Genomic DNA, 27401 nt, shown 5'->3' with positions numbered 1-27401 from the left:
AGTTCACCTGATGGAGCACCGGGAGGAGGCGTCAGAAAAATTGATGCAAGCTGTCAAAACAAAATAACCTTACTGGCCAGTCCTGGGACTGTTTTGTAGCTCTTCAGTTTAGCACACCAAACAGCTGATAAGTGTGGGGCATTGTGGCTTAGTTGGTTAAAGCACTTAGTTGGTTAAAGCACAGTGTCTTGTAAACAGGAGATCCTGGGTTCAAATCCCAGCAGTGCCTCTTATACTTCTTCTCCCAAAGGTAAATGCACACTATCTTCTAAAATACAATGCCACCGCGCTGCACTCATTCAAGCGACTCTGGAAAGGCGAGGTAGATGGAGCCAAAGCCACGAAGGAAAACATGCCAAAAGACGACACAGGTGGGATTCCAACCGGTGCGCGAGGCTCAACCCTTTCTGATTTCTTTCATTCAATCTATCTATCTATCTTTTGATATATAAATGTCAATATTATTTATGTAATTTCTCTTTTTCTAACTATAACCCTCACCCAAGCTATCCAACTAAATATGTACTGATCTTCAGCACAAACACTGAATATACCGAGGGTACCAGAAGATGTTTCCTGAGTCAGTGTTATCAGGTGTTGTGGTAAATGGAGTCAAAGCCACGGAGGAAAACGTGCCAAAAAAAGACACGGGTGGGATTCCAACCAGCATCGGGAGCAGGTGAAGAGCACAGTGCAATGCATCGCCTTAGAAACTCCGCCACCTCGCCCTCCATGCACCGCATCACACAAGAAACAAAAACACATTTCAGGGTGGAACGCAGAACAGCTTGCCCTGGAAATCAAAGGGGCCAGTTGCACAAAAAAAGTCTGCCGCTATCAACAGGGGATGTAGCTCAGTGGTAGAGCGCATGCTTCGCATGTATGAGGCCCCGGGTTCAATCCCCGGCATCTCCAGTTGGTCTTTCTTTACACTGCCCTTTCATGATCTCAAACTTTGTTTATTAAAAACACTCTTCCACCACCCAGGCCTTTCTGGTTTCTTTCATTCATTCAATCTATCTATCTATCTATCTTTTGATATATAAATGTCAATATTATTTATGTAATTTCTCTTTTTCTAACTATAACCCTCACCCAAGCTATCCAACTAAATATGTACCGATCTTCAGCAGAAACACTGAATATACCGAGAGTACCAGAAGATGTTTCCTGAGTTAGTGGTAGCAGATGTTGTGGTCCAGCAGGTTTTTTCTCCTATTTGGTTTGAGCATCCTGTCGCAGAAGTACCACACACAAAAAAAGTTCACCTGATGGAGCACCGGGAGGAGGCGTCAGAAAAATTGATGCAAGCTGTCAAAACAAAATAACCTTACTGGCCAGTCCTGGGACTGTTTTGTAGCTCTTCAGTTTAGCACACCAAACAGCTGATAAGTGTGGGGCATTGTGGCTTAGTTGGTTAAAGCACCTGTCTTGTAAACAGGAGATCCTGGGTTCAAATCCCAGCAGTGCCTCTTTTACTTCTTCTCCCAAAGGTAAATGCACACTATCTTCTAAAAAACAATGCCACCGCGCTGCACTCATTCAAGCGACTCTGGAAAGGCGAGGTAGATGGAGCCAAAGCCACGAAGGAAAACATGCCAAAAGACGACACAGGTGGGATTCCAACCGGTGCGCGAGGCTCAACCCTTTCTGATTTCTTTCATTCAATCAATCTATCTATCTATCTTTTGATATATAAATGTCAATATTATTTATGTAATTTCTCTTTTTCTAACTATAACCCTCACCCAAGCTATCCAACTAAATATGTACCGATCTTCAGCAGAAACACTGAATATACCGAGAGTACCAGAAGATGTTTCCTGAGTTAGTGGTAGCAGATGTTGTGGTCCAGCAGGTTTTTTCTCCTATTTGGTTTGAGCATCCTGTCGCAGAAGTACCACACACAAAAAAAGTTCACCTGATGGAGCACCGGGAGGAGGCGTCAGAAAAATTGATGCAAGCTGTCAAAACAAAATAACCTTACTGGCCAGTCCTGGGACTGTTTTGTAGCTCTTCAGTTTAGCACACCAAACAGCTGATAAGTGTGGGGCATTGTGGCTTAGTTGGTTAAAGCACCTGTCTTGTAAACAGGAGATCCTGGGTTCAAATCCCAGCAGTGCCTACTTTTACTTCTTCTCCCAAAGGTAAATGCACACTATCTTCTAAAAAACAATGCCACCGCGCTGCACTCATTCAAGCGACTCTGGAAAGGCGAGGTAGATGGAGCCAAAGCCACGAAGGAAAACATGCCAAAAGACGACACAGGTGGGATTCCAACCGGTGCGCGAGGCTCAACCCTTTCTGATTTCTTTCAATCAATCTATCTATCTATCTTTTGATATATAAATGTCAATATTATTTACGTAATTTCTCTTTTTATAACTATAACCCTCACCCAAGCTATCCAACTAAATATGTACTGATCTTCAGCACAAACACTGAATATACCGAGGGTACCAGAAGATGTTTCCTGAGTCAGTGTTATCAGGTGTTGTGGTAAATGGAGTCAAAGCCACGGAGGAAAACGTGCCAAAAAAAGACACGGGTGGGATTCCAACCAGCATGTGAAGAGCACAGTGCAATGCATCGCCTTAGAAACTCCGCCACCTCGCCCTCCATGCACCGCATCACACAAGAAACAAAAACACATTTCAGGGTGGAACGCAGAACAGCTTGCCCTGGAAATCAAAGGGGCCAGTTGCACAAAAAAAGTCTACACTATCAACAGGGGATGTAGCTCAGTGGTAGAGCGCATGCTTCGCATGTATGAGGCCCCGGGTTCAATCCCCGGCATCTCCAGTTGGTCTTTCTTTACACTGCCCTTTCATGATCTCAAACTTTGTTTATTAAAAACACTCTTCCACCACCCAGGCCTTTCTGGTTTCTTTCATTCATTCAATCAATCTATCTATCTATCTTTTGATATATAAATGTCAATATTATTTATGTAATTTCTCTTTTTCTAACTATAACCCTCACCCAAGCTATCCAACTAAATATGTACCGATCTTCAGCAGAAACACTGAATATACCGAGAGTACCAGAAGATGTTTCCTGAGTTAGTGGTAGCAGATGTTGTGGTCCAGCAGGTTTTTTCTCCTATTTGGTTTGAGCATCCTGTCGCAGAAGTACCACACACAAAAAAAGTTCACCTGATGGAGCACCGGGAGGAGGCGTCAGAAAAATTGATGCAAGCTGTCAAAACAAAATAACCTTACTGGCCAGTCCTGGGACTGTTTTGTAGCTCTTCAGTTTAGCACACCAAACAGCTGATAAGTGTGGGGCATTGTGGCTTAGTTGGTTAAAGCACCTGTCTTGTAAACAGGAGATCCTGGGTTCAAATCCCAGCAGTGCCTCTTTTACTTCTTCTCCCAAAGGTAAATGCACACTATCTTCTAAAAACAATGCCACCGCGCTGCACTCATTCAAGCGACTCTGGAAAGGCGAGGTAGATGGAGCCAAAGCCACGAAGGAAAACGTGCCAAAAGACGACACAGGTGGGATTCCAACCGGTGCGCGAGGCTCAACCCTTTCAAATTTCTTTAAAGAAAAAATCAATCCATCTATCTATCTATCTTTTGATTTATAAATGTCAATATTATTTAGGTAATTTCTCTTTTTATAACTATAACCCTCACCCAAGCTATCCAACTAAATATGTACCGATCTTCAGCAGAAACACTGAATATACCGAGAGTACCAGAAGATGTTTCCTGAGTTAGTGGTAGCAGATGTTGTGGTCCAGCAGGTTTTTTCTCCTATTTGGTTTGAGCATCCTGTCGCAGAAGTACCACACACAAAAAAAGTTCACCTGATGTTTTACCGGGATTCAGGCGTCAGAAAAATTGATGCAAGCTGTCTAAAAGCAAAATAACCTCTGGCCAGTCCTGGGACCGTTTTGTAGCCCTTCAGTTTAGCACACCAAACAGCTGATTTAAGTGTGGGGCATTGTGGCTTAGTTGGTTAAAGCACCTGTCTTGTAAACAGGAGATCCTGGGTTCAAATCCCAGCAGTGCCTCTTTTACTTCTTATCCCAAAGGTAAATGCACACATTTTATCTTCTAAAAAACAATGCCACCGCGCTGCACTCATTCAAGCGACTCTGGAAAGGCGAGGTAGATGGAGCCAAAACCACGAAGGAAAACATGCCAAAAGACGACAAAGGTGGGATTCCAACCTCAATGCGCGAGGCTCAACCCTTTCTGATTTCTTTCATTCAATCTATCTATCTATCTTTTGATATATAAATGTCAATATTATTTATGTAATTTCTCTTTTTATAACTATAACCCTCACCCAAGCTATCCAACTAAATATGTACTGATCTTCAGCAGAAACACTGAATATACCGAGGGTACCAGAAGATGTTTCCTGAGTCAGTGTTATCAGGTGTTGTGGTAAATGGAGTCAAAGCCACGGAGGAAAACGTGCCAAAAAAAGACACGGGTGGGATTCCAACCAGCATGTGAAGAGCACAGTGCAATGCATCGCCTTAGAAACTCCGCCACCTCGCCCTCCATGCACCGCATCACACAAGAAACAAAAACACATTTCAGGGTGGAACGCAGAACAGCTTGCCCTGGAAATCAAAGGGGCCAGTTGCACAAAAAAAGTCTACACTATCAACAGGGGATGTAGCTCAGTGGTAGAGCGCATGCTTCGCATGTATGAGGCCCCGGGTTCAATCCCCGGCATCTCCAGTTGGTCTCAAACTTTGTTTATTAAAAACATCCTTCCACCACCCAGGCCTTTCTGGTTTCTTTCATATCAATCTATCTATCTATCTTTTGATATATAAATGTCAATATTATTTATGTAATTTCTCTTTTTCTAACCATAACCCTCACCCAAGCTATCCAACTAAATATGTACCGATCTTTAGCACAAACACCGCTCCTTGAAAGCTGCTTGAATTTTTGCGCCAGGAGTGGCATAAAGTCACCCAACATCAATGTGAAAGACTGGTGGTGAGCATGCCAAGACGCATGAAAGCTGTACTTGAAAATCAGGGTTATCCCACCAAATACTGATTTCTGAACTCTTCCTAAGTTAAAAGATTAGTATTGTGTTGTTTAAAAATGAATATGAACTTATTTTCTTTGCATTATTCAAGGTCTGACAAACTGCATCTTTTTTGTTATTTTGACCAGTTGTCATTTTCTGCAAATAAATGCTAAATGACAATATTTTTATTTGGAATTTGGGAGCAATGTTGTCAGTAGTTTATAGAATAAAACCAAAATGTTCATTTTACCCAAACACATACCTATAAATAGTAAAACCAGAGAAACTGATAATTTTGCAGTGGTCTCTTAATTTTTTTTCCAGAGCTATATATATATATATATATTATATATCATATATATATATATATATATATATATATATAATCTTATATAGATCATTTTGAATGACCTTTGCTGCTGCAACAGTGTTTGCCACTTATTATTATTATTATTATTATTATTATTTTTATTATTTGCTTATTATTTTAGTACAAAATTATAACAGTAACCACACACATAAACAATGAAAAGGAAACTTAAAATGTCTTTACAGATATTATTTTAAATTGAGTTCACTCACTGAAGTATATTCGCTGTTTCAGTTCGAGTATTTTCAAGTTGGCGCTTTTGTTGCGTTGCGGGAGCGACCCAGCAGTATTTGAGTAGAGAGAGAAGAAAAAAAAATATATCAAAAAGCAGTTGTTTAAAGAAAAAATAAGCAGTTCCAGTTGAACAATTCCTGCTACTATATGAATTACACAATCCCGGATCTTCACCTCGTGGGCATTTTATTTGCCTTAATTTTTGTATAGAATACAAACGAGTCCTTTTTACTCTCTGTCTTTGAACTGGAAAACAGGATTTTTAGAAGAAGTCAGTAGAGACAAACTCTGGTCTGTGTGGATCCGATTCCCGCGTAACTTCAGCAGTCACAGGGCGAGTTTGGTCTTGGTATCCAAGTAGGGTACAAACTAAAAGCTGCTTTAGATTTGCAGCCATTTTCCCACCGAGCCAAAACGCAGTCCCTAGCTCTTCGTTTTACTTTTTATTCATTTATTTAATTATGTTGAGGTACTGAATTGGTCTTGAATCTAGAAAGCTAACGGAACGTACTCTACGCAGCCTCACAGGTCGCCATCTCCCTCTCGTCGATTCCCTCACACTTTAGAACTTTCTTTCTCCCAGCATGCATTTCAGCACAGCCGCTCAAAGAGAACTGTAGTTCTTTTTTTTTTTTTTTTTTTTTTGCATTTTTTTTCTTTTGTAGTTCAGCAACAACATAAAAACTAAATGCAGTTATTAAACATTTTCAAAACAAAACAATTTACAAGTCCTCCAAATTGGAGGGGACTGCATAACTTTTCATTCATAATTATGTACACTGAGTGTATAAAACATTAGGAACACCTTCCTAATATTGAGTTGCACACCCTTTTGTCCTCAGAACTGCCTCAATACGCCGGGGCATGGACTCTACAAGGTGTCAAAAGCATTCCACAGGGATGCTGGCCCATGTTGACTCCAATGCTTCCCACAGTTGTGTCAAGTTGGCTGGTAGTGGATCTCTACTCCGAATAGCTCGTTCCATCTCATCCCACAGATGCTCAATTGGATTGAGATCTGGTGACTGCAGGCCACTACAGTAAGCTGAATTCACTGTCATGTTCGTGGAACGATTCCTGGACAATCCTAGCCTTGTGGCATGGGGCATTATCCTGCTGAAAAAATCCATTAGCAGATAGATACACTGCTGCCATGAAGGGATGCCCCTGATTGGCAATGATGTTCAGATATCCTGTGGCATTCAAACATTGCTCCACTTTTATCAAGGGGCCCAATGTGTGCCATGAAAACACATCCCACACCATCACACCAAAACCACCAGCCTGCAATGTTGACACGCAGCATGATGGGTGCACATACTCATCTGGTTTTCTCCATACCCTAGTCCTCCCATCAGCGTGAAACAGCATGAACCGGATTCATTAGACCAGGCAATGTTTTTCCAATCCTCCAGTATCCAGTGTTTTAGTTCCTTAGCCCACTGCAACTGTAGTTTCTTGTGTTTTGCAATAATCAGACAAACAACGATAATCCAGGTGCAATGAAATTTTAATTGTATAATCCAATGCCTGATGGGTAACAGTAGTAAACAATAGCAATGTTAATGAAGCAATACAGCAGTGTGTATTGCATATTTATAATCTGCGGCTTTGCACCGAAATAATAACATTCCCATTTCAGTTCACCCACACATGGTAGGGCTTGACATGGGGTTAAAAGCAGAACAAGCACAATTAAATAATTTAAATATTTAAACTGTTGTCTACTCAAACGTTCAGTGTTTCTTTTTTTTTACCACATGTAACTGTAGATCTTCCCCATTGTTTTCTTCTTTAGCTTGACCGTCAATATGTATTCATTTTTAAGAAAGAAAGACAAAGTGAATTTTTTTTTTTCTTTTATTCAACTTAAAAAAAAACTGTAATACAAACATCAGCTGGCAAATAAGTACTTCTGTCAATACTTTGAAAACCGAATAGCAAAATATGTTGTACTTACAACTTGGAAAAGCAATCATAAACCATGCCAATATATATCTTACATTGGCTGGGTTTACATGCACATGAAAATCAACTCTACAGTCTTGAATCTTGATGTTGTCACGTGATTCTGTGACGTTGTTACGCAAAACAGCAAAAGAACATCCTTTGGTCAGCGTGACTTTAAGGCCAGGGTCAATCGCTTTCTCATGATAAAAATAGCTGTAAAGACCCATGTAAACCAGAGCAGGAATCTTGCGAACCGCTGCGGTTATATTCATACCTACAAACGCCGGTACATTTTAAACACCATCAGTATTAATGAAAACCAAACTATCGGATACAACTCAAAAGTGTTTTTCAAGCACATCATATCAAATATCTGCACAGCCGAAATGTCATACTTCAATGAACAATTACACATAGAATAAAATAAACATTTCCAAAGAAGCTAGTGTGTAAACACGTATATGCACATAAAAAACTGTAAAAACAAAAGTGTTTTTTAATCTAAAACTAAAGTAACATATGATTTATCTTGTGTGTGTGTCACTCACAGCACAAAATCCAGGTTGAGCTGCTGCAGCTTGTTTTGTGATTGAAATGTTTCTTCTGAAACGCTGTAGCTAGCTTCAAAATGAAATCTCTCCTACTGTGGCAGAGCAAAGCTCTGCCCTTTTTAAATTGGCAGGGATGGGGTTAATTTCCCCTACCTGCCTGGGTTTATTATGTTCAGGTGGCTGGGGTTGATTAGTTGATTAGGTTAATTAACGATCGATCAGCGCCCAGCCACCTGACATAAAAGGAGGCCTCTGCTTCTCATTTAGAAAGAGGGAGCTGAGGAAGCAAGTTGTTTGTATGTTTGTATGTTTGTATGTTGTATGTTTGTATGTTTGTATCCAGTGAAGGCATTGCCCAGCCTGGAAATTGTTATTTTTGTTATTTTTGTCTTGCTTTATTTCTGTTTAAATCCCTTTATTTTGGCCCTTGTGCCCTTTCATTTTTGTGTTTATTTATAACAAAATTGTTATTTTTCTGAATGACAGACTGTCTCTGGGCCTCTATCCACTCGCCAGCCTGCCACACCTACCTTATACAAAACGAAGGAATTGATGGCTGCCAGGCCCAGCAGAGATTGCAATTGAACACAGCAGGGATTCAAGGAAATGCTTGCACATGGATTAGGGAGTGGTTAACTTGTAGAAAACAGAAAGTATTGATTAGAGGAGAAACCTCAAAATGGAGCATTGCAGCAACAAAGGTCATTCAAAATTTTTCTACACAGCATTCAGAACTGGGTAGACACATGGGAAATTACATTTAATAGAGAAAGGTGTAAGGTATTGCATGCAGGCAATAAAAAAAATGTACAATAGTAATGAAATTGAAGAAGGAATCTATGAAAAAGACAAAGGATTTTATGTTGGCTCAGAAATGTCTTTATCTGGACAATGTGGGGAAGCTATGAAAAAATGCAAACAAAATGCTGGGATATATAGTGAAAAGTGTTGAATTTAAATCAAGGGAAGTAATGTTAAAACTGTACAATGCATTAGTAAGACCTCATCTATAGTATTGTGTGCAGTTCTGGTCACATTGCTACAAAAGGGATTTTGTTTTTTGATAAGAGCGACCAGAATTATTCTGGGTTTAAAATGCATGTCATATGCAGACATGCTAAAAGAATTGAATATAGTCAGTCTTGAACAAAGAAGATTCAAGCATTCTAAATCCTAAAAGGTATTGACAATGTCGACCCAAGAGACTTTTTCTACCTGAAAAAATAAACAAGGACCAGGGGTCACAAATGGAAATTAGATAAAGGGACAATCAGAACAGAAAATAGGAGGCCCTTTTTTACATAGAGAATTGTGGGAGTCTGGAACTAACTCCCCAGTAATGTTGTTGAAGCTGACACCCTGGGATCCTTCAAGAAGCTGCTTGATGAGATTCTAGGATGAATAAGCTACTAATGACCAAACGAGCAAGATTGGCCTGCTCTTGTTTGTAAAGTTTCTTATGTTCTATGTTGTAATGTTTAACAAATGTGACAATCTGTGATGTAACTCATGCATTGCAATGATTTCAGCGATCACAATGATTTCAGTGATTTTGTTGTGAGCGTGTTTTTGTAGTTAAACATTTCTCATAAATATGCTTTGGCTCATACATGAACAGGGATGTTAAAATACCCTATTTCATAAAAATACTTGATCTGCACTGGCAATTCTTATTTTAAAACTGCTGGTTCCTGGGGAGTGAATTGCGGATTTCTTAACCTCTCACTTGCATCCAGCAGCTTTTGTAATAGCCTGCACATGATGGTAAAACAGACGGTGTAAGCCACTAATGTCTTAAGTAGGGGACACAGCACATTTCCATACCGCTGACAATTGCTTAAGTAAATTATCTTGGTATCAATCCATGATGCTAAATTATATCTAAACCCACTATTGGCTGGTAAAAAAAGCAGGCAGTAGTTTTATAAAACGCTTGTTAAATATTGCCCCCAATTTTTTTCAATTTCCAGAATTTACCGCCATCTTTTATGAATATGGTCCATAGTGTCTAATTAATTAACAATAATTTATATTTCAAGGTTAATTGTTTGAAAAACATTACACCTAAATTCATATTGACAAGAAAGCAGCTGCTGTCTTTCTAAAGATGTCATGGGTCCCACCCTCTCCAATTGAAATGTGTTGATAAAGAGAAATGCAGTTACTACAGTGAATGAGGCCCACAGGTAAGATTGCTTCATATTGCATTTATTGAATGGTGATTGTTTAATTGAGTGTTTATTGTTTTGTTTATTCTCGTGGGAATGGTGATTGTTTAATTGAGTGTTTATTGTTTTGGTTTATTCTCGTGGGAATGGTGATTGTTTAATTGAGTGTTTATTGTTTTGGTTTATTCTCGTGGGAATGGTGATTGTTTAATTGAGTGTTTATTGTTTTGGTTTATTCTCGTGGGAATGGTGATTGTTTAATTGAGTGTTTATTGTTTTGGTTTATTCTCGTGGGAATGGTGATTGTTTAATTGAGTGTTTATTGTTTTGGTTTATTCTCGTGGGAATGGTGATTGTTTAATTGAGTGTTTTTATTGTTTTTGGTTTATTCTCGTGGGAATGGTGATTGTTTAATTGAGTGTTTATTGTTTTGGTTTATTCTCGTGGGAATGGTGATTGTTTAATTGAGTGTTTATTGTTTTGGTTTATTCTCGTGGGAATGGTGATTGTTTAATTGAGTGTTTATTGTTTTGGTTTATTCTCGTGGGAATGGTGATTGTTTAATTGAGTGTTTATTGTTTTGGTTTATTCTCGTGGGAATGGTGATTGTTTAATTGAGTGTTTATTGTTTTGGTTTATTCTCGTGGGAATGGTGATTGTTTAATTGAGTGTTTATTGTTTGGTTTATTCTCGTGGGAATGGTGATTGTTTAATTGAGTGTTTATTGTTTGGTTTATTCTCGTGGGAATGGTGATTGTTTAATTGAGTGTTTATTGTTTTGGTTTATTCTCGCGGGAATGGTGATTGTTTAATTGAGTGTTTATTGTTTTGGTTTATTCTCGTGGGAATGGTGATTGTTTAATTGAGTGTTTATTGTTTTGGTTTATTCTCGTGGGAATGGTGATTGTTTAATTGAGTGTTTATTGTTTTGGTTTATTCTCGTGGGAATGGTGATTGTTTAATTGAGTGTTTATTGTTTTGGTTTATTCTCGTGGGAATGGTGATTGTTTAATTGAGTGTTTATTGTTTTGGTTTATTCTCGTGGGAATGGTGATTGTTTAATTGAGTGTTTATTGTTTTGGTTTATTCTCGTGGGAATGGTGATTGTTTAATTGAGTGTTTATTGTTTTGGTTTATTCTCGTGGGAATGGTGATTGTTTAATTGAGTGTTTATTGTTTTGGTTTATTCTCGTGGGAATGGTGATTGTTTAATTGAGTGTTTATTGTTTTGGTTTATTCTCGTGGGAATGGTGATTGTTTAATTGAGTGTTTATTGTTTTGGTTTATTCTCGTGGGAATGGTGATTGTTTAATTGAGTGTTTATTGTTTTGGTTTATTCTCGTGGGAATGGTGATTGTTTAATTGAGTGTTTATTGTTTTGGTTTATTCTCGTGGGAATGGTGATTGTTTAATTGAGTGTTTATTGTTTTGGTTTATTCTCGTGGGAATGGTGATTGTTTAATTGAGTGTTTATTGTTTTGGTTTATTCTCGTGGGAATGGTGATTGTTTAATTGAGTGTTTATTGTTTGGTTTATTCTCGTGGGAATGGTGATTGTTTAATTGAGTGTTTATTGTTTTGGTTTATTCTCGTGGGAATGGTGATTGTTTAATTGAGTGTTTATTGTTTTGGTTTATTCTCGTGGGAATGGTGATTGTTTAATTGAGTGTTTATTGTTTTGGTTTATTCTCGTGGGAATGGTGATTGTTTAATTGAGTGTTTATTGTTTGGTTTATTCTCGTGGGAATGGTGATTGTTTAATTGAGTGTTTATTGTTTTGGTTTATTCTCGTGGGAATGGTGATTGTTTAATTGAGTGTTTATTGTTTTGGTTTATTCTCGTGGGAATGGTGATTGTTTAATTGAGTGTTTATTGTTTTGGTTTATTCTCGTGGGAATGGTGATTGTTTAATTGAGTGTTTATTGTTTTGGTTTATTCTCGTGGGAATGGTGATTGTTTAATTGAGTGTTTATTGTTTTGGTTTATTCTCGTGGGAATGGTGATTGTTTAATTGAGTGTTTATTGTTTTGGTTTATTCTCGTGGGAATGGTGATTGTTTAATTGAGTGTTTATTGTTTTGGTTTATTCTCGTGGGAATGGTGATTGTTTAATTGAGTGTTTATTGTTTTGGTTTATTCTCGTGGGAATGGTGATTGTTTAATTGAGTGTTTATTGTTTTGGTTTATTCTCGTGGGAATGGTGATTGTTTAATTGAGTGTTTATTGTTTTGGTTTATTCTCGTGGGAATGGTGATTGTTTAATTGAGTGTTTATTGTTTTGGTTTATTCTCGTGGGAATGGTGATTGATTGTTTAATCGTGGGATGGTGATTGTTTTATTGAGTGTTTATTTTTGGTTTATTCTCGTGGGAATGGTGATTGTTTAATTGAGTGTTTATTGTTTTGGTTTATTCTCGTGGGAATGGTGGTGTTTATTGTTTTGGTTTATTCTCGTTGTTTAATTGAGTGTTTATTGTTTTGGTTTATTCTCGTGGGAATGGTGATTGTTTAATTGAGTGTTTATTGTTTTGGTTTATTCTCGTGGGAATGGTGATTGTTTAATTGAGTGTTTATTGTTTTGGTTTATTCTCGTGGGAATGGTGATTGTTTAATTGAGTGTTTATTGTTTTGGTTTATTCTCGTGGGAATGGTGATTGTTTAATTGAGTGTTTATTGTTTTGGTTTATTCTCGTGGGAATGGTGATTGTTTAATTGAGTGTTTATTGTTTTGGTTTATTCTCGTGGGAATGGTGATTGTTTAATTGAGTGTTTATTGTTTTGGTTTATTCTCGTGGGAATGGTGATTGTTTAATTGAGTGTTTATTGTTTTGGTTTATTCTCGTGGGAATGGTGATTGTTTAATTGAGTGTTTATTGTTTTGGTTTATTCTCGTGGGAATGGTGATTGTTTAATTGAGTGTTTATTGTTTTGGTTTATTCTCGTGGGAATGGTGATTGTTTAATTGAGTGTTTATTGTTTTGGTTTATTCTCGTGGGAATGGTGATTGTTTAATTGAGTGTTTATTGTTTTGGTTTATTCTCGTGGGAATGGTGATTGTTTAATTGAGTGTTTATTGTTTTGGTTTATTCTCGTGGGAATGGTGATTGTTTAATTGAGTGTTTATTGTTTTGGTTTATTCTCGTGGGAATGGTGATTGTTTAATTGAGTGTTTATTGTTTTGGTTTATTCTCGTGGGAATGGTGATTGTTTAATTGAGTGTTTATTGTTTTGGTTTATTCTCGTGGGAATGGTGATTGTTTAATTGAGTGTTTATTGTTTTGGTTTATTCTCGTGGGAATGGTGATTGTTTAATTGAGTGTTTATTGTTTTGGTTTATTCTCGTGGGAATGGTGATTGTTTAATTGAGTGTTTATTGTTTTGGTTTATTCTCGTGGGAATGGTGATTGTTTAATTGAGTGTTTATTGTTTTGGTTTATTCTCGTGGGAATGGTGATTGTTTAATTGAGTGTTTATTGTTTTGGTTTATTCTCGTGGGAATGGTGATTGTTTAATTGAGTGTTTATTGTTTTGGTTTATTCTCGTGGGAATGGTGATTGTTTAATTGAGTGTTTATTGTTTTGGTTTATTCTCGTGGGAATGGTGATTGTTTAATTGAGTGTTTATTGTTTTGGTTTATTCTCGTGGGAATGGTGATTGTTTAATTGAGTGTTTATTGTTTTGGTTTATTCTCGTGGGAATGGTGATTGTTTAATTGAGTGTTTATTGTTTTGGTTTATTCTCGTGGGAATGGTGATTGTTTAATTGAGTGTTTATTGTTTTGGTTTATTCTCGTGGGAATGGTGATTGTTTAATTGAGTGTTTATTGTTTTGGTTTATTCTCGTGGGAATGGTGATTGTTTAATTGAGTGTTTATTGTTTGGTTTATTCTCGTGGGAATGGTGATTGTTTAATTGAGTGTTTATTGTTTTGTTTATTCTCGTTTATTGTTTAATTGAGTGTTTATTGTTTTGGTTTATTCTCGTGGGAATGGTGATTGTTTAATTGAGTGTTTATTGTTTTGGTTTATTCTCGTGGGAATGGTGATTGTTTAATTGAGTGTTTATTGTTTTGGTTTATTCTCGTGGGAATGGTGATTGTTTAATTGAGTGTTTATTGTTTTGGTTTATTCTCGTGGGAATGGTGATTGTTTAATTGAGTGTTTATTGTTTTGGTTTATTCTCGTGGGAATGGTGATTGTTTAATTGAGTGTTTATTGTTTTGGTTTATTCTCGTGGGAATGGTGATTGTTTAATTGAGTGTTTATTGTTTTGGTTTATTCTCGTGGGAATGGTGATTGTTTAATTGAGTGTTTATTGTTTTGGTTTATTCTCGTGGGAATGGTGATTGTTTAATTGAGTGTTTATTGTTTTGGTTTATTCTCGTGGGAATGGTGATTGTTTAATTGAGTGTTTATTGTTTTGGTTTATTCTCGTGGGAATGGTGATTGTTTAATTGAGTGTTTATTGTTTTGGTTTATTCTCGTGGGAATGGTGATTGTTTAATTGAGTGTTTATTGTTTTTGGTTTATTCTCGTGGGAATGGTGATTGTTTAATTGAGTGTTTATTGTTTTGGTTTATTCTCGTGGGAATGGTGATTGTTTAATTGAGTGTTTATTGTTTTGGTTTATTCTCGTGGGAATGGTGATTGTTTAATTGAGTGTTTATTGTTTTGGTTTATTCTCGTGGGAATGGTGATTGTTTAATTTGAGTCGTTTATTGTTTTTTGGTTTATTCTCGTGGGAATGGTGATTGTTTAATTGAGTGTTTATTGTTTTGGTTTATTCTCGTGGGAATGGTGATTGTTTAATTGAGTGTTTATTGTTTTGGTTTATTCTCGTGGGAATGGTGTTTAATTTGTTTAATTGAGTGTTTATTGTTTATTTTTTGGTTTATTCTCGTGGGAATGGTGTTTAATTTGTTTAATTGAGTGTTTATTGTTTTGGTTTATTCTCGTGGGAATGGTGATTGTTTAATTGAGTGTTTATTGTTTTGGTTTATTCTCGTGGGAATGGTGATTGTTTAATTGAGTGTTTATTGTTTTGGTTTATTCTCGTGGGAATGGTGATTTGTTTAATTGATGGTGTTTATTGTTTTTGGTTTATTCTCGTGGGAATGGTGATTGTTTAATTGAGTGTTTATTGTTTTGGTTTATTCTCGTGGGAATGGTGATTGTTTAATTGAGTGTTTATTGTTTTGGTTTATTCTCGTGGGAATGGTGATTGTTTAATTGAGTGTTTATTGTTTTGGTTTATTCTCGTGGGAATGGTGATTGTTTAATTGAGTGTTTATTGTTTTGGTTTATTCTCGTGGGAATGGTGATTGTTTAATTGAGTGTTTATTGTTTTGGTTTATTCTCGTGGGAATGGTGATTGTTTAATTGAGTGTTTATTGTTTGGTTTATTCTCGTGGGAATGGTGATTGTTTAATTGAGTGTTTATTGTTTTTGGTTTATTCTCGTGGGAATGGTGATTGTTTAATTGAGTGTTTATTGTTTTGGTTTATTCTCGTGGGAATGGTGATTGTTTAATTGAGTGTTTATTGTTTTGGTTTATTCTCGTGGGAATGGTGATTGTTTAATTGAGTGTTTATTGTTTTGGTTTATTCTCGTGGGAATGGTGATTGTTTAATTGAGTGTTTATTGTTTTGGTTTATTCTCGTGGGAATGGTGATTGTTTAATTGAGTGTTTATTGTTTGGTTTATTCTCGTGGGAATGGTGATTGTTTAATTGAGTGTTTATTGTTTGGTTTATTCTCGTGGGAATGGTGATTGTTTATTGTGCACATTAATTGATCACTCTGGATCTAAGAGGGGTATTTGAATTAGAGTGAGAGCTGTGTTGTGTTGGGTGTGTTTTGTGCTTGTGTTTGCGCTCTGTGTTTAACTGTTTTAAATTGTTTGTTAAATAAGTGCTTCACTGTAGCTCTCCGCCTCTGAGTAGGTCCCTTCCGCCTATTCCAGCTTAGCCAGGGCCAGGGCCCATTCACAGTATACTGTGCTTATGTTGAAACGTCTTTGGACAAGGTCCAAAAATTACATTTTGTCTACTGTGTGCCATTATTTAATAAACCATCATATATTCATGTATCTTACAGATTTACTGAACAGTGTTGTACCTACACCTAGGTGTAAAAAATAAGAAAACCTATTTGAATTAAACTTGTCAAGAAAAGTAATAAAGACTGGTAAGATATGGATTGAGACACCCTGAGATTCTGCAGCTTGAGACATGTAGGCACTGTTTTATTTTTCTCCATATAAATCCAAATAAATAGTAGTTTTCACATGCTGCTGGTTTGCACTACTGCACACTAAAATACATCATCACTGGTTCAGCTTCTTATTTTTAATACAAATAGTCAGCAATGAAACATCTCCAAATGGACAATAACATGTTCTTAGGTGTGTGTAGACATTGATTATGGTATATCATGGTATTCCTACGGTATAGTATAGTAATGCTCAGTGAAAGCATGTTAAAACCGTGAAAGCCTGGGAAAACCATTGGTGGTCTTAGATCTGGTTCACTTAGAAACTTCTGATCCAGGTGCTTCTCAGGAGCATTCTGGGCTGTGGCTCGATTTAAGTTTCCACAACATTTCAGGTTATTTTGTGAAAATTGTCTCAAGTTATTGTGGTGACATTACGACGGACCAAAGTCATTTGATGCCTAAATAGACACTATTAGAACAAAGTTTGGGAACTGCAAGAGGTTGTTTGGGCCCACCAAGTCTCATCCAGTGTTATTACACCATTAACTCCTAGTAGGATGTACTTTAACAGGCAGAATCTAGACTTTTTCTAATGTTCCCAGTGTTTGTATCCTACCATGTCACCTGGTGTGCTACTTTGTGCATTTCCAACTCTGCATAAGAACATGCTTACTGCTTAAGTAAAGTTGTTCTTAACTCGGTTTTGCTCAGCTGCCATGTATGCTCTCCTGCTCTACTAGTGTCTTAGGATAACATTTTAGATCTCATTTAGGATTTTATAGACTTCAAATAAGTCCCTTTTTTCTAGACCAAAGAGATTTGATTCATTGAACCTTTCCTGGGATCTGCCCAGTTGCATTCTCTAGTGCAATAAAGTATTTTTTTTATTGAAGTGAAGTGACCAAAACTGCACACAGTATTCTAGGTGGGGTCTGACTAGGGCATTGCATAATCTTACCATCAACCTCTACAGACTTGGACTACACTCCTTTTGTAATATAGCCTAATATTCTATTTGCCTTTTTTTGATTGTCTCACCTCAACTTTTAATAATGAGTCCACCACTATGACCTATTGCAGTGTGGATCTTGGTCATCTATATGAATGAGAAACAGTAAGGACCCCCGTACAGACCCTTGTGGCACCCCACTAAGTACGTCCCCAAATCCGATTTTACACCTCTTAGAATGTATCTCTGCTTCCAGTTTTGTATCAAATTACATGTCTTCCTCTGAATTCATGTTGACCTTAATTTGTATCAGTCTTTCAAGTGGGAGTTTGTCAAAGGCTTTTTGAAAACCAAGCAAATTAGCACTGCCATCATATACATTAACTGAAATATTCTCCAAATAGTCAGGATGGTGAGATAGGTACAACATCTGTCTTCTGAATCCATGCTGGTTCACCCGATAATATTGCTGCTGTACAAATAGTCAAACTTCCCTTCATGTTATGAATTTAATAGATCTCTAATTAACTTTGTACACCTTGGCACAGTATTTACAATCTTCCAGCCCCATCTATTCCTATGCAATTGTTCAGTAGTGAGTGATCTACATATTTCTGCCCTTGTTTCCTTGATCACCCTTAAACATCAAATTAAACATCCATCTGACCAGATGTTTTTTTTAGCTACTATAGCTTATTTAATATCTCTTTATCATTGATAGTGAAATCTGTAGGAACAGTGTGTGCAGACTTGCACGTTATCATTAGTGTAGATAACATTGTAAATGTGACACAACACATCCTCCCTTATTCTGCTAAACAATGTTAGTTCTTATGCAATAAGGCAAGGTTCATCACAGTAGAATAATCATAGTTGAGCAAGCATGTCCCTAAATATACTGGTATGCAGGCTCTAAACTAAAATACTGTAAAGTATGATTTCTGGACAGACAGACCTCTGTTACATTCCTCACCAGGGATGTGGATAATAAACCTCAATTTGTGCTTTACTGTAAAGATACAGAATAAATAGGAATATATCAAAGTTTCTGAACTATTGCAACATTTTCAACCATTGCATTTTTTTTTCTTCTTCAATAAACAACCAGAAAGAGACTCTCAGTTTAGACCAGTTTCCACTGTTAAGATTAAAATCTTTTAATGTGGTTTAATACAGTATTGTTTGTGCCCCTGGGTGAAACTGTTCTGCTATAAGACATGTGATTTGCCTGATTGAAGAGACAAATTAAACAAATCAAGAAGAGGAGAGCAGGACCAGTTCATTTTGCATGGACTGTATCTCAGGGTGCTTTGCTCAACTGTTTTGATGGAGATGAATCAGCTCAATACTTTGCCGGCTCCAACTGAGTGTCAAAGAGTCAGTGCTTCCTCAAATCTGCCTCAGTTCCTCATATTTTCTGGAAGCCTTCATAACACAAGCAGAAAATATAAGATCATTCGGGTTCTGAAAGTTCTGAATGAGGTGAGACCATTTAGCCCATTAATGCTCACCTGGTTCCTAATAGCAAATTCATCCTCGTACCGCATCCAGACAGCTATTGATGGATCCCAATGAATCAGCTATAACTACTGTTCCTAATAGCAAATTCATCCTCGTACCGCATCCAGACAGCTATTGATGGATCCCAATGAATCAGCTATAACTACTGTTGCTAATAGCAAATTCATCCTCGTACCGCATCCAGACAGCTATTGATGAATCCCAATGAATCAGCTATAACTACTGTTCCTAATAGCAAATTCATCCTTGTACTGCATCCAGACAGCTATTGAAGGATAACACTGAATCAGCTATAACTCCATGGCTTGGTATCTCACTCTATATGGCCTCTTTTTTTTATTTTTAAGAAGACTGTTGCACAAGGTTAAGTCACAAACAAGATCTTCACTGCAGTCTTGTGGTCCACCAAGTTACTTCTCCTACTTGGTTTACTCTTCAAGTTGTTCATACATTTGGACAGGCTTGGACAGGTTGCACCTACCAGAAGGCCCAAGAATGCTCTCCAAGAAACTCATTTTTTAAATTCCGAATAGAGTCAAGAATATGAAATAATAATAGACTTTTAATGAAAAGCAATTCCCTTTTTATTGGAATGATAAGCTCACCCTGCAATATTCAGGGGTCATGCTCACAAAGCTGTCTTAAATCTAAGACTGAAAAAAGGGCTGAAGTTGCTTTTGCTAACTTTTATGACCGAGTCTTAAGTCCATTTCACAAAACAGTTTTCTGGGGGGTCTTAACTTAGACCAGCGTTTCTGTCCTCGCGCGATGGCTTCACTGTCTTCCACTTGAGAGGAAGCCGTTGCCTGAGGGACAGATTGATAATTTTGCTTCTTCACTGGGATTATAAGAAAAATCATTGTCATATAAATATAAATAATGTAAAATGTATCTATTATAGAATTTCATAATTTTCACTCGTATAATATTATACTGAGCTCCCCGCAGGCCTGACATTCTCGAGAGCATATCTCCAAAACCATAATAGATACCTGCCGGGTTCAAGGATTGCTGGAAAGTGTAGTTCTAGAGCTTTCTGATGTATAACATGTCCAGATCAGACGTTCCAGTTGCGAAACTACAACAAAGCGCAACAGGCTTGAGTCATGTGACGTGTTGTAGGAACAATTCAATCATTGATAATTTAATGCTGATTAGTTCTCAAAAAGACCACATATACATAAACATGAAAAACTGTAATAAAAGAGACTTTAAGCAATAAACTTCTGTGTGAACAAGTGTAGAAAGCTGTATGCAAATATAAAGTAATAAAACGTAGATAACTAGTTATGAAAATAGCATAAAACAAAAATATAACATAACTTATGCAACGTGAAAGCGCTTTGAGTGAAACAGAGTTCAAAGGCTCTCTCTGTCTGTTCAGAGTTCTAGTATAGCTTTTTCAGTACAATCTATGCAGAAAACATGCTTTTCAACTGTACCAGTGTATTTGCCACAGACTGCCTTTTCACAATGGGCGCAGAAATCAAAAGTTCTGTTTTTATTGCATTTAGCAAACTGGCATTGTCTTTTATTCCATGTGCCAGTGGGCGCTGCGCTGGCTGAAGGTTGAGTGGCATTTGCCAGCCAGCTTTCGTATCTTTTATCAAATGTTTCTGCCATAGCTCCAGGGCTAACTACAAAATGAAGTCACTCCGAGTGATTGTATTGCCGGTGCACTCCTTACAAAACCAAAGCGTTTGTGGCTGCCAGGTCCAAAAATGACAAAAAAACAGCCACAGGCCACCAGCGAGTACCACCTTTGACAGAACACAGTCGTGCCATTTGATCCAGTATATCCACACTGTACTTGATGTGTTGGAAAATGCAACAGTCTCTAGCTTTCGTTCAGCATGAGTCCCGATTTCCGCTGATTTTTGCAGAGAGCTTAGAATAAGCACCTTTTTTTTTGTTACACCTGTACACACTCAGGGTGGCACAGTCGTTCTGCCTGAGGAGTGTAGTGGAGTGCAGGGGGGCTCGCACGGCTTGAGCTGTTGGTGGTAACTCTATTCAGAGGGCAGGCAGACAAGAAAAAAGTAGCATAGCTATATCACACTGTATTGTGATTCCATGTGTATATTGTGGGACAAATGCTAATAAAATAAATAATAATAATAATAATAATAATAATGTGTAAAATGCTTTCATTAGTTTTCAGCACTTGACAGGAGTATATAATACGTTCTTTCACAATAACTTTGATTTTATTACAAAGCCCAGACTAAATTGTCGGCTATATTGTATTGATTTCAATACGCTGCATAAACTGTGGGTCTGGTGGTTGAAGAAGCAAGTGCTTATAACTTATTCATTTTTACGATTCTGCAGCAGAAACACCGTGTGGGTATTTAATTGAGATATGTAGTAACACTTAAGAATGGACATGCACGAAAAATTCACAAACACAGAGATACTTAACCCCTTGCAGTCCTATGTTGGATCAGGTCCGACATTACAATTTTCCCTTTCCAGTCCGATGTCGGATCCTGTCCGACTTCATCGAAAAGACGTCAAGCGCAGGTCTCTAGTCGTTTCTTCTCTGGAAAAAGCTGAGAAAACCTTTCAATGGCCGAGTGAGACCGATAGGAGCCGAAGGAAAAGGGGCGTATCTGAGCAATACACAGAGCCCCTGCACCACAGTGATAACACGGACACAAACCAAGGAGAGAGCTGCTTCCGGCATCCAGCCCTCAAAGAATATCACAGACATCTGCAGAGCTTTTTGAGATGTTATAGTAATAAAATAATGACTTGGATCGCATTATTGGGGAGTTTGGTGATAAAACGAGTGATCAGGAGAGGATTTATCAGTATGCACGTCTAAAAGAGAAAAATACAGCGAACAAGGGGTGGGGCTTGGTTGGAGATGCAGTATGGAGTGTGCTTTTGCGATTCAGCCCCTTTTAAACCTTTTACTATGAAAAAACAGTGCGTGTAAAATAAACAGCGCGTGTGAAAATAAATTGGACCTGACGCACCTGAATAGACCTGAATAAATGGACCGCTAAGGTTAAATTTGAATTTGTAAAAGCCGTTCCAAAAGTGGTTATGGCGGTTTTAGTGTTAAGAAATATTTGAATAGAACATATATGGGTTCTTATATGTGTTCCATAGTAACCATTACACTATCTGCACTCTGTAAGGAGTTATAAGCTAGTTTTGCATTTGATGTTAGGGAGAGAGCAAAGGTCACGGTCAAGGCAATTTTTTAATAGAGCACATATGGGTTAATTTGTGTATTCTATAGTAACTATGACACTGTCTAAACTCTCAGTGGAGTTCTAAATGCAGTTTTGCATTTGAGATTTAGCAAGGTAATATGTGCAATTTGACAATGGCTGAAATTTGATTGGCTTATGGCGGCCATGTTTTTTTATATAGCGACTTGTTTTGAACAAACTTGATAGACAACCTTGCCAAGGCTCTGTATGCAATTTTTTGATTGAATCGCCATAAGCTTTCAGAGAAGAAGCAGTTGGAATATTTTTGACAAATCCAATATGGCCAACAAATGATGTGATTGATTGACTTCTCTTGAAAAAATGTAAATCTAGGCCATGAGTGGGGTATGTGCACCAAGTTTCAGATCTCTGCTGTAAACTGTTTAAGAGAAGAAGATTTTTTAAAATTGTCCAAAATTCTTGAAAAATCCAATATGGCTGCCAAACCATTAGACCTATGACCTCGACTTTCGCACTGACACAACTCCCCATAGGCCTCTACAACCCTAGCAAGTTTCCTGACTTTTCGTGCAACAGTGTTGATTTTATGCATCTTTTAATTTTTTTCTGCAGAAGGAAAAAAATATATATATTATTTATTTCTTAGCAGGCGTCCTTACCCAGGGCAACTTATAGTTATATATAAAAAATACTTATCAAGAATTACAAAAATTAAAGTACAATTAAGAGCAAGATACAAAATACAATGACTTTAATCCTAATACAACACAGTACGATTTGATATCAGGGCAGTTCAAGAGCAGATAACAGTGTCGATAGTTACATCAAAGTTAGATACGAGAGCAGGTGAAATACAAAATACTACAGATTGGGTTCAGTGCAGGATTAAATACAGTAAAATAGGAAGCAGATAAATGCAAGTTAAAGTGCATTAAAGGCAGAGTGCTATATTCTCCAGAAGGTAAGGGTTGAGTTTTACAGGTGTTGTCTGAAGAGGTGTGTCTTGAGGAGGCGCTGGAAGGTGGTCAGGGACTGGGCAGTCCTGACATCCATAGGAAGGTCATTCCACCACTGCGGGGCGAGGGTGGAGAAGGAGCAGGCTCTCGAGGCAGGGGAGTGTAGAGGAGGTACCGTCAGTCTTCTACTGTAGGCGGAGCAGAGAGGTCGGGTGGGGGTGTAAGGAGAGATGAGGGTCTGAAGGTAGCTGGGTGCAGTCTGGTGAAGACATCGGTAGGTGAGTACAAGTCTTGAACTGGATGCAAGTGGTGATCGGGAGCCAGTGGAGTGAGCGGAACAGTGGAGTAGCATGGGAGAAGCGAAGCAGAGAGAACACCAGGAGAGCAGCGGAGTTCTGGGTGAGCTGGAGCGGACGGGTGGTGGACACAGGGAGGCCGGCCAGGAAGGACTTGCACTGGTCTAGGCGGGAGAGTACCAGGGTCTGGATGAAATAGTTGGTGAGGAAGAGTTGGATTCTTTGTATGTTGCTCAGGAAGAAATGGCAGGTGCATGCTAGAGTGGAGATGTGCTGGGAGTAGGAGAGGCAGGGGTCCAGGGTTACTCCGTGGTTCTGACGGGACAGAAAAGAGTAAGTTAGACATGGAGTATGGGAAAAGACATAGAGAGAGGACAGGGCAGAAGGAATTACAGTGTTATCAGGAGATAGCCAAGTTTCAGTGAGAGCAAGGAAATCGAGAGAGAGGTTGGAGGCAAAGGCAGAGATGAAATCAGCTTTGTTAGGAGAGGAGTGACAGTTCCAGAGAGAGTGGGAGGAGAGACAGTCATAGCAGGAGAGGTGAGACAGATAAGTACAGTAGTAGTGGGAGCAGGAGAGGTGGGGGGAGGGTGCAAACCTATCTAGTAGTTGGCATCTTCCAGAGCGCTGCTAGGTTCGGATTTCCTCCAACAGCCTCTTCTCGCCTCCTCACTTTGCAAGGGAAGTGTGTTTAATGCCAATAAAAAGTTTAAACAGACAACAAAAACACTTTGTAAAAGAAAACGGTGCGTTAGCCAAAACAGACAAACAAAACAAACAGAAACTAACCAACAGGGATGAACACTAAACAAACAAGAACCATACTGGTCCTCCAGCACGACGTAGCAATTGCTTTATTATTATTATTATTATTATTATTATTATTATTATTTATTATTATTATTATTATCACCCCCTCACTCTGTCCCATTCCTTCACCCTGAACACACAACCCAGAGTGAGTAAAATGTGCATCTATATATACTGTTGTGCCAGTATTGAATTACTAGTTAATTATTCACTTGAATCCCAGTACATTAATTAATTTGTGCAACCCCGTGCTCACATACTATTAAATATTTTAAATGCACGTGAAGTGAAATTTAGGCAATCCATGTGCCTAAATACAACTAAATATTTGAAACACCCGTGCTACACAGACCCATTCATATCCCGTGTACCAATACCTGTACACCAACATTAACACACCACACACAACATATAACACACACAGGGGCGGAGCACACTGCCACAGGAAACCAATAAAATTGCAAATCAACCTCTATTCAATTTAACTACACTTACAGCAGTAGAGCACCAAATTAAAACTCCATCCTAATAATGTTACTTAAATACAGCTGATGTCAAGAGCTGGCCTGAGGCCTCTAAAAGCACTGGGAGGGATTTAGAAAAGGTCCTTGCTCTACCTATCCTCGCTCAGACTGCCCGTTGACGTGTGGCCCTTCGACGGCTGCTGCTTGGAACGGCTGGTGTTCTACGACACTGATTGTCAATTTATACTGTCCTACAGGTCAAGAGCTGGTCCACTTTCCAAGCTATCTAAATACACTTCAATCAACCACAGCTGTGAATACTTTAGAAAATGAATTCCTTCCAACCAGCTAATTTAGTTACATCAGCAACAAGAATTCAGTTGTAGTGATCAAAATAGCTATTTTCTGCCTGTCTACTGCAAACAGCTAAACCAATTCCAAACAGGTGGGTCACTAGAGACAATGTAGAGGCGTGTCTGTTTTGTGGTTTTGTAGAGTATAAAATGATTACGAGGAGAAACAGAAGCTTAAAGTAATACAAAATAACAACTGAGAGACATACTAACAGATAGTGATAGTGAGTGATAGTTTCTCAAGAGAAAAACAGGAAGAAAAGCTTAATTTAAAGTTTGGTATGTATCATTTATCATTCTCGTTATTACAGTGTTCAAAAATAAAGGGGGTTGTTTTGGCGATTTATTTTTTAGTCAGAAAACTATAGGGCCTATAAATTTCTAAAACAAATTAAAAAAACAGCTATGACTTACAAACCATAACAATAATAAATGCTTATTTCTGGTATGTTATCTTTCTTGTGTGGATTGCACAAATGATCTGGAGTAAATAGCTTTGAGAATCTAGCCCGCAGTGAATATATAAAATGGCAAAAGGAGAAGTGTCTGGTTTTTCTAAATGTACCTTATGAAGCTTTGGTAAAATCATCTATTTTAGTTCATTGTTACTTGGTAGACATTGTGTTATTACATTTTGTGTTGACCAGTGTTGTTACAGAATGGGGATATTCTGTACTTATGTTTCAGTGTCTTTCAATTGGTGCATTCAACCAATTATCTGGGCAATAGGGCAGCATTGCAGCCAAACAAGGACATAAATGTGTAAATGAATAAGCTGTCATTTCATCAGCACACAGTTTAAGTCACTCGTGTCAGACTTTTGGTTCTCAAATCACGCTGGTTTTGCACGGTGAAACATGTATTGTAGAGGGGGCAATTGTCCTGAGATTTGCCCATAGAAGGGATCATTGAGGTGTGTTTCTTAGCATTACCCAACTAATTCAGTTCTAGATATTCTAGATAATGAATGTACTAATTCAAGCTAATTCAGTTCTAGATATTCTAGATAATGAATGTACTAATTCAAGCTAATTCAGTTCTAGATATTCTAGATAATGAATGTACTAATTCAAGCTAATTCAGTTCTAGATATTGTAGACAATAAATATACTATTTAAAGCCAATACATTTATAGATATTATAGACAATGAATGTACTAATTAAAGCTATTACGGTTCTAGATATTCTAGATAATAAATGTACTATAAAGGTAGCACACTTATAGTACTCAAGTGTCGTCCGTCCCCCGAAAACTGTAGTGAAGTATTTCTGGAAGGGGAGGGTAGGGTGGTGCATTAATATTCTCATTTATGTTTTGATTGTTAAGACCATGGCAAGCACATACAGAGGATTGTGATCACAAAATACAATATGTGTATAAAATGACATGTTAAAGGTGTATAGGATGTATAATCAACGTTTGGATAAGACTGGTTCAAAATCAAAGCAGTTCTTGTGTTCACTGTGTGGAGCGTGACAGACAGACAGATGTTTTTGAATGAGAAATGAAAGAAAAGATGTCCAATAATTCTTTTGTCATGACTCTTCTTCAGGTTCTGCTGATATAGAGGATGGTAACATTTCTCTTCTTGATGTTCTTGGTTGAGTCCAACAGCCAATTTATGAGAAGTCAGTCTCTCAGCTCTGGAACACCAAAGACCTGTGCTGTTCTCCACCCTGAGAATGAGAAGCAACTGGAGCTTCCATCCTTCAGAGACAAGATCCGTGTGGAATCTAGATGGAATGGAGCCTTCAGCTTCATCACAGTGATGGAGGGCTGCCTGCTCACTCTTTGGCAGGATCACAGGGGACAGAGCGATCCTCAGTCCTTCGTGAGTGGTGCTTACCACAGTGTCACCGGTTCCTTTTCGGCCTTCCTGTGCAGCTGTGTGGGAGAGGAAAGTGGAATCATGGCCCTTACTTCTACCTTCGCTGATTTCCGAAAGAGGCACCTTGCACCCAAGAACGCAAAAGGCGACAATAATTTCTGCACAGCTCAAATAAGGAACAGAAACCTTACTGATCATGGGTCATGCAAACAACGGAACACTTTTATATTTTCTGATGAGGACGTGGTTATCAGTGTATGTAGAGCAGGAGGTAGTCACTATCCTGACAAATGGCATGACAATCTGTATAAGAGCAATGACTTGTTTAATCTGACAACGTGCTCATGGACAAATGAACCTGAAGACCCGCCCAACTGTAGTTACACAGCAGATATGAAAACAAGGTTTATCATTCTAGCTTGTATAAAGAAACTGCCCGTGCATTTTCAAAAAAGCGTACCAAATTAACTTTATTTCACAGTTTTCAAGATTACCCTTAACCTAAACTACCCTACCTAACTTTTTTGCTCTGCACTGAATGATTAAACCAA

At 38.0% G+C, this 27401-nt stretch overlaps 1 protein-coding gene and 7 non-coding genes across 8 annotated transcripts; all 8 read left to right on the top strand.

Moving 5' to 3' along the window:
- The first annotated feature begins 843 nt into the window (after positions 1-843).
- trnaa-cgc lies at positions 844-915 on the top strand. Its single transcript has one exon. It is a non-coding gene; the product is annotated as a tRNA-Ala (tRNA).
- Positions 916-1398: 483 nt separating this feature from the next.
- trnat-ugu lies at positions 1399-1472 on the top strand. Its single transcript has one exon. It is a non-coding gene; the product is annotated as a tRNA-Thr (tRNA).
- A 579-nt stretch (positions 1473-2051) lies between these two features.
- trnat-ugu lies at positions 2052-2125 on the top strand. The gene has a single exon. It is a non-coding gene; the product is annotated as a tRNA-Thr (tRNA).
- A 605-nt stretch (positions 2126-2730) lies between these two features.
- trnaa-cgc lies at positions 2731-2802 on the top strand. Its single transcript has one exon. It is a non-coding gene; the product is annotated as a tRNA-Ala (tRNA).
- A 483-nt stretch (positions 2803-3285) lies between these two features.
- Positions 3286-3359, top strand: trnat-ugu. Its single transcript has one exon. It is a non-coding gene; the product is annotated as a tRNA-Thr (tRNA).
- A 588-nt stretch (positions 3360-3947) lies between these two features.
- Positions 3948-4021, top strand: trnat-ugu. The gene has a single exon. It is a non-coding gene; the product is annotated as a tRNA-Thr (tRNA).
- A 610-nt stretch (positions 4022-4631) lies between these two features.
- Positions 4632-4703, top strand: trnaa-cgc. The gene has a single exon. It is a non-coding gene; the product is annotated as a tRNA-Ala (tRNA).
- Positions 4704-17587: 12884 nt separating this feature from the next.
- On the top strand, positions 17588-27395 carry LOC121307127. The gene is made up of 5 exons (XM_041239255.1): positions 17588-17601; positions 18675-18776; positions 24112-24140; positions 26281-26303; positions 26590-27395. Exons 1-5 carry the CDS (start codon positions 17588-17590, stop codon positions 27316-27318), a joined length of 897 nt encoding a protein of 298 aa, XP_041095189.1. The 3' UTR covers positions 27319-27395.
- The last annotated feature ends 6 nt before the right edge of the window (positions 27396-27401 follow it).

Source organism: Polyodon spathula, chromosome 53, assembly GCF_017654505.1.
Source record: "Polyodon spathula isolate WHYD16114869_AA chromosome 53, ASM1765450v1, whole genome shotgun sequence".
In the NCBI taxonomy this organism is placed as follows: domain Eukaryota; kingdom Metazoa; phylum Chordata; class Actinopteri; order Acipenseriformes; family Polyodontidae; genus Polyodon; species Polyodon spathula.
The sequence above is the reverse complement of the archived record's forward strand: the minus strand, read 5'-3'. Positions and strand labels throughout refer to the sequence as shown.